General features: G+C 36.6%; 1 protein-coding gene across 1 annotated transcript; it reads right to left on the bottom strand.

Annotated features, from left to right (window-relative positions):
- Positions 1-1,253: 1,253 nt before the first annotated feature.
- LOC134653214 (uncharacterized) lies at positions 1,254-6,420 on the bottom strand. Its single transcript, XM_063508544.1, has 4 exons — positions 5,562-6,420; positions 5,040-5,117; positions 2,004-2,151; positions 1,254-1,426 (listed from the first exon to the last, which is right to left on the bottom strand). The coding sequence occupies exons 1-4, from the start codon at positions 6,261-6,263 to the stop codon at positions 1,254-1,256; spliced, it is 1,101 nt and encodes a 366-aa protein (XP_063364614.1). The 5' UTR covers positions 6,264-6,420.
- Between the last annotated feature and the right edge of the window lie 1,367 nt (positions 6,421-7,787).

Below are 7,787 nucleotides of genomic sequence, written 5' to 3'. Positions count from 1 at the left end.
TACAAGCAAAAATGCAAGCAAAATGCAGGATATTCGATTGCTGTGCCACGGACGGAGCGAATTGGTACTCATCTTTTTTCATGCATCTTGTCTTTGTTAGCTGGTGGGTAAATTGAATTGTTGTAGTGTGCTAGTGTGTAGGATTCCGCACACAAAAAAGTTGATTTGAAAATTACGAAGAAAAGTAAAAATAACTAGTCACTTTGTATGGTGTATTTATAATCGTTTTCATTAGGTACTACAATAGTTGGTATAGTAATATAATCCTCGTATAAATTTGAAGAGATATTTTACATCTGTCTTAATCGAAGGACGTTTGAGCGCCCTTATATTTTTGTAATTTAATATTATACAATTATGACAATTGATATAATAATATTATCTATATTAAGGATACCTCGAGCTTGCTTAGTGGCATCTTACAATTAGCTCTAGTTACATGTTGAATTAAATCAATCTGCTTTCGATTGAATGAAGACCCTAATGCGTTGACTTAGCACTTAAAATTGTAAGCATACTCATTATAAGTGAGTCGATAATCATGACGTTGCAATGATGCGTTCATCTATACATTATGTAAATTCAGTAACGAGGTCGCTAATAGATTCCGATCCAGTGATTTGCATCATTAGTCGTCAATTAGTGCTAATATTGTATTCATATCTATATTAGCCATCGTCATATTGACGCAAGGATTATTAGTTATCCAAACACCAAGCACAAAAGGATATTATAAAGTTCTAAAATTTTTCGAAATAATATAAAAAAATATAAAGAAATAATAAACATGGAATAATACAAAGAAAAGCTTACCGCCCCTACCGATAAGTCGCGGTCAATCGTTAGCGAAATGTGCATTCAATCCATCAAATCCATTTTAAGAAGTTTTTAAGGATGTATTCTGCCTGTCACCTGAATATTTTTTTAAATTGTCAACCTTTTGTACTGTAAAAGGCAAAACTAGGTATTGCAAGAAACAACTGAAGTACAAGAGTCGTAATCAACTTTGTTTTTTTTTCTTATGCAAAAGTTTAAGGATTGCAGTGACAATGTGTTTTTGTTTGGAAATTAGGTATATTAAAAACTTGATAATTGTAAACGCTTTCTGTACCAATAGTTTAACCATAAAGATGAGTGAAATTAGTTTAACCATAAAGTTGAGTGAAATTAGTTTTACCATAAAGATGAGTGAAATTAGTTTAACCATAAAGATGAGTGAAATTAGTTTAACCATAAAGACGAGTGAAATTAGTTTAACCATAAAGATGAGTGAAATTGATAAGAACTATGACGTAAGTAGTACACAAGCTGAGCAGCTCCAGCGGCAGCACGATGGAGACGGGAACCACGCGCCACAAATAGAACCGGAACGGACGAACTTTAGTGTAACGCAGGAATAAATTCACGTCTTCTTTCACCGTCTCATCTGTGAAATAATTTCAATCAATCAATTATTTTATTGCAAGAACATAGTTAAATTATATACATAAGGTGATAACATACATTGAATAGGCCTTTAATTTCACTTTTCAGCGTTGCAGCGACTGAGCTTGCACGAAAACGCAACGGCATTAAGGTAACATTTGGATGTTAACTGCGGCTAAATTACTGTTGCGGCGGTAAACGTCGCGTCGTTAACAATTGACAGATATAGTGGCGACAACAACGACACTGCAACAGTAATGCAGCTGGAATGTCAACTTTCCAAACGTCACCTTTATGCCGCTGCGATAGCAATTCAAACATCACCTTTATGCCTTTATGATGCAGCTCAGTCACCTTAATGATTGCAGCATTACTGCTGCAGCCCTGAAGCGGGTGCTGTCACTGTCAAATATCGCCGGGACAGACTGCTTTAATGTTTTATAATTACTGATAAATTGCGCCGATGTCGTTCGCTGGTGTTGCGATTAGAACGTTCATTCCGTCACTCTATTTTCACAACCAAAAATACTTTAAAACTATTAGTATAATACAATATAATAGAACTGGAATTTATTTACCAGGATCATCGAATAGCTTGTGTACAAGCAGCAGCCGCATGCGCTCCACCTCCACCGCGTACAGCTCCACCACCACGCACGGCGCGAAGATGAACAGCGTCACCTGCGTCACGTGCAGCGCCGCGAAACCCGCGGTCGAATATGGCTCCTAAGGGTAACATTCCATTTCTGACCACAGCTGCACTACTGGTACTGAACGCGTCGCTGTTACTGTCAATTTCCATAGTAAAATGAACAGTTGCTAGTTTGCAGCTGCAGTTGGAAATGGACTGTCACCTTGAGGGTAACATTCCATTTCTGACCGCAGCTGCACTACTGGTACTGAACGCGTCGCTGTTACTGTCAATTTCCATAGTAAAATGAACAGTTGTGCAGCTGCGGTTGGAAATGGACTGTCACCTTAAGGGTAACATTCCATTTCTGACCGCAGCTGCACTACTGGTAGTGAACGCGTCGCTGTTACTGTCAATTACCGTAGTAAAATGAACAGTTGTGCAGCTGCGGTTGGAAATGGACTGTCACCTTAAAGTATCATTCAATAGAACTTGCTAACTATATAAACAAAAGTTACTAGTAAATTGACATTCAGTGTCAATTTTAGTATGGCAGTTTGTTTACATAGTTAGCAAGTTCTATTGAATGACACTTAACGACACAACAGTTTCACCTCCGAATGTATGTTCTATCCTCATGGCAATTATTTGTGTTTTATTTATTTATTTATTTAAACTTTATTGCACAATACACAAAAATAATGTACAAATGGCGGACTTAATGCCTAATGGCATTCTCTACCAGTCAACCATCGGGCCAAACAGAGACATGTAAAATTGGTGCAAGGAGAAAAAGGAATTTAATTATTAGAACTTAGTAAACAACTAAACAATTAATAATTCTGATAAACTACATGTAGAATACACAAATAAAAACACTAGAATATATATAAATAATATACTACTACATATTTCATACATACTCATAATATATAATATAATGATGAACGCTACTCGAACTCTTGTTTCAGCAGATACTTATGTAGCAACCGCTTGAAAGCTAACTTGCTCGGGGCTTGTCTTATATTGAGAGGGAGTGAATTCCAGAGACGACTCGCCTGGACAGCAAAGGAGTTAGTCATAAACCCAGTGCGGTGAGCGGGAATTGATAGTTTGAGAACACGAGATGTACGCAACTCAACTCCAGGGCGAGGGGTATCAAACGGGAACTTATTTCTTAGATATCCAGGAGCAGAAGGCTCAAACAAGATTGAAAATAGGGTACAAAGTATTCGAAGTGATCTACGGCGACGGATGGAGAGCCAATTGAGCTGGCGACGGTAATAGGAAACATGATCGTATTTACGCAAACCAAAGATAAATCTTATGCCGTTGTTGAGGAGACGTTCAAGTTTGTTGAGGGACTCTTGAGTGGCATTCGTTGTACACACGTCACCATAATCAATAATTGGCAAAATCAACGCCTGTACCAACATCTTTTTTGTACTTACTGGGAGAAAATTCTTGAATTTATACAGAGTTCTTAGTGTGCCTGAAACCTTACGACTTACATCACCTAGCTGGCCGCTCCAGGAAAGGGTAGAATCAAAAATTAATCCTAAGTTCTTAGCCTTAGTGCACACGGGAATGACAGACTCATCAAACAGGATTGGTGTGATAGCGACTGAACTGAGCTTTGAGATTTGGCGCTGGCTGCCCAGAATTACGGCTTGACACTTGGCTGTATTAACACTAATACCAAAACTGCTAGACCATTCAGCGATGTGTTCTAGATCAGCGTTTAGCAATGAAATGGCAGAGTTAACATCGTTCACATCAGCTTGAGCATACAACTGCAGGTCATCCGCATACAAATGGTAAGAGCTACGAATATTGGTGGTAATCAAATTAATAAATACGGAGAACAAAAAGGGCGATAGAATACCACCTTGAGGAACTCCAGTGTTCAGTGCACACCAATCAGATAGCGAACGGTTAGCTCGGACTGCCTGAACACGATCCGATAAATAAGAGGAGAACCACTTTGTCGCCTCAACAGACACCCGCAAGTGAGTCAGAGCAGCGAGGAGTAGGTCATGGTCAACCACATTGAAGGCGTTCAAGAAGTCTATAAGCACCAGCACCGTGACCTTGGATGCTTCCATCCCAAGCCGAATGTCCTCTGTAACTTTAAGTAGAGCAGTGGTGGTGCTGTGACCGGGACGGAACCCAGACTGAAGGGGAGAAAGAAGATTGTTCCGGTGTATAAATTGTGAAATCTGTTTATGGGCCGCCGCCTCGAGAATTTTGGAAAGAAATGGAAGAATAGAGATCGGCCGAAAGTTATTGAGAGAACTGGGGTTATTAACTTTAGGAAGAGGAATGACAAAGGCCTTACGCCAGCAAGATGGAAAAACCCCTGTACATAAAGATGTATTAATGATGTGCGAAACTACTGGCAGTATTTCATCAAGAATGTGGATGACCATGACTCGACTCACGTTGTCATGCCCTACAGCCTTAGATTTAATTTGTTTTATTTTTGTTTATTTTTAAGATTTCTTTTGACATTAGTTAATTTAGATCGTATGTTTTTTTTTAAAGTTACTTTTATTGATGTGTAAATCTCTCATATTGACATGGCAATTGTTTTATAACGTGAGTTTAGCGATCTTAGAACTTAAGGCAAATTATGACAGAGATAAGGTAAACGAACGAACATTGACCTTTTGGTTTTTGTTATTACAATGGTCACTACAATTGTTTGCTTTTACTTTTAGTTTGAGTTGCGAGTTGAGTAGTTTGAGTTGACTACATATAGTTTACTTGTATACTTGCAGTCTCCCTACATTTTTTGTGATTATTACATTTTATTTGTATATCATTTTCTCAGTTAAGTATACAGAAGAAAAGTGCGATAAGTGCTTAAAAAATAAGGTGAGTGGTATACAGAAAATATTAAAGTAGTAAAATTAGTAAAGTAGGTTGTAACTGTCTAACAAATTATAAAAAAATACTAGTCGAAACAGTCATAAATACGTACCAAATTTTCAATTACCAGCAAGATGTGATAAGCATTCAATATCAATTTTGGCAATGTGCACACTACACTGATGAAGAGCTGAAATAGTAAAATATCCTTTAAACATTTGATACTACTTTTGAGCACACTGATGAGTGATGATGCTTATGAAATTAGTTTATAAAGGAAAACTCTGTAGTAATGTGAATTTAGCGTGCTCTTATTACACAAGTTACTCCTGCTCTTAAATTTTCAATTCACCGTTTACTGATAATATTGAATATCTAGGAGACCGAGCTTCGCTCGGAAAACATATAAAAATTCAAAAATGCGCGTTTTTGTCAAAGATAAGACCTAGCTAGATCGATTTTTCGCCCCCGAAAACCCCCATATAGTAAATTTCATCGAAATCGTTAGAGCCGTTTCTGAGATCCCCGAAATATAAATAAATAAACAAGAATTGCTCGTTTAAAGGTATTAGATAAAGCAAACAACGATAACTTTTTCGGTCTTTTAAAGGAAAAAAAACATTTATTAACTTACTGATGCGTGTAGTTCTGGCATTATTACATCAACTGCATCGGCTAGGCTTTTGTACAAATCTAAACAAAAGCGTATTCTCGACTGCTTTAATGTTTTGTAATTGCTTACGTAACAAAAGAAATTATATTTCTTCAGCTCTTCTAAGCGACGGCGGAGCATTTTCAGTCGGTAACGCGTCATATCAAATAACACAAACCTCCACACTCTATTTAAATCGAGAGCAAGCAATGAAAACTGGGAGACCACAAATAAAGTCACATTTTCATAATAAGGAAACCAGATCCAATACAAGATAGTATAAATAAATCTAATCGACCAAAGTACAAATGTGAACAAAAACATTTTCGTATTGGAGTTTATGTAGTATTTATTGCCGATTCTCAAGTATATATCGAGGTCAGTTAATTTAGTAAAGTAGTTGGCGATTTGATTCTTAAAAACTAAGGTCAGTATCACCGTAGCTGTGTACTCCACAACAGACCAAGTCACAGGTAACTCTTGTCCAGGGCAACAAGTGAAATTGGTGATTATGTTAACAGTTACTAGAAAAACACAATATAACGTCATACATATTTTCAAAAGTAATTTGAATTTCCAGACATTGAAATCAAATCCACATATAAGAAGCATAATTAATATTGATTTATAAAGTTTCACAAGATTTATTTTCGATTGTGATGTTACAACAGTTTTGGAAGGCATTTTGTAATTTTAATGAGTTAATTGGTTCGTTGCACGCGGCCTGTACTAGTAGTGTTGCGGTGGGTTTGACGATAAGTTGGACCTGGCATGTAGAAAATACCTATTCGCTTTCTTGTTAAGGCCTTTATGTTGAATGCCCAATTATTAAACAAACGCACATACGTAACTTAAAGACATCAAATAATTTCTGATTTTATTATTAACGTGTTTTTTTCCAACTAATAAAAATATAATTTGCAGAGTGATGTTCTTGGTTTGTATTAAACATTACGACATCACAAGAGTTACTAAGCTAAGCGTATCATTACCAGAAAAAATTTAAAATACTTATAACATAGGTAGACTAATAATTATTGTGGACAAATTATCACAAAGTTTGAATACAGTAACGGTAATGTAAATGCCTCGTAAATAGTCAAAGCCTGTCGAAAATCACATACAAATGACGTCAACTGGCCACGAGTCACAAAGCCTTTGCACGACGTGTTTATACAAAATGAACCTTATGCGACAATGCACAACTATCGGTTTTGCATGGCATGTATTTCGGTTAACAAAGGTGGCCTTTGAACAATACTGCACTTGACGTTTTGACAGAATTTGGAAGACAATTCTTTTATTACATAATATAAAAAACTTATGAAAGGTCTCGAAAAATACTTCGAATGTTGATTTTATGATAATAATCATCGTATTTTACGACGAAATATTGAACCATTTTTTTTGTTATTATATAAATTATAAACCATGACGGTATGTCTTAATAAAATGAGTGACGGAGTGAACGTTATAATTGCGGCATGTGAACGTCACCCATTTTATCAAAATGCCGGCGTAATGCAGCTGCAGTTGACATCTAAATGTCACTTTTACTAGTTTAACTGATGCAGCGTAGACGTGGGCGTGTGATGATTTATTGGGTAGGTATAATTTTGTTTTTTGCAAAGCGTGTTTATCTAAAATGGCTAATAATCTTCAATTTACGTCAATTAATATGTACAATCATAGTCATATATATACATATCGGGTAAGTGAACAAGAAAAAACAACCATTAAACGAAACAGAATAAATAGTTTAGGGCCGGCCATTAGTCGAACGAGTCGACAATTTCGCCGGCTTTTATATTATTAAGTTGTTGCCTTGTGAATCTTGCACATGTTCGAAATAAATTGGATGAGTTAGCGCTACAATACTTACTATAGATTTCTACACAGCTAAATATGCAAAAACTTACCTACTTAAGCTTCAGTACGCAAGATTATTAAAACGGGCGGTTGTTTTATGCGATAACCGCAGCGTTAAACGCAATGCGTTAGTCGCATACCCGTTTTACATCAGGTAATCCAATGACAGTACATTCCGTTGACGCATATGTTCAACGCTGCGTTAATCGCATAAAACGACCGCGCGCTTTAAACTAACTTGAATGTTATATTTATCTAATAATTAAGGGGCCCACTGATTAACAGTCCGCCGGACGATATCGGCCTGTCAGTTAGAACAAAAAGTTGACAGTTCCGAAC

This window comes from Cydia amplana, chromosome 1 (genome assembly GCF_948474715.1).
Source record: "Cydia amplana chromosome 1, ilCydAmpl1.1, whole genome shotgun sequence".
Lineage (NCBI taxonomy): Eukaryota > Metazoa > Arthropoda > Insecta > Lepidoptera > Tortricidae > Cydia > Cydia amplana.
Note: the sequence above shows the minus strand (reverse complement) of the source record. Positions and strands in the feature narration are given on the sequence as shown.

What these genes read in the sequence shown, in the direction of transcription:
- LOC134653214 (XM_063508544.1), bottom strand. Translation starts at nt 6,263, where the DNA reads ATGCCTTCCAAAACTGTTGTAACATCACAATCGAAAATAAATCTTGTG. An exon ending in TGCTGGTAATTGAAAATTTG is followed by an intron (nt 2,152 to 5,039) that starts GTACGTATTTAT and finishes TGTTACCCTTAG; the next exon opens with GAGCCATATTCGACCGCGGG. An exon ending in CAAGCTATTCGATGATCCTG is followed by an intron (nt 1,427 to 2,003) that starts GTAAATAAATTC and finishes ATTATTTCACAG; the next exon opens with ATGAGACGGTGAAAGAAGAC.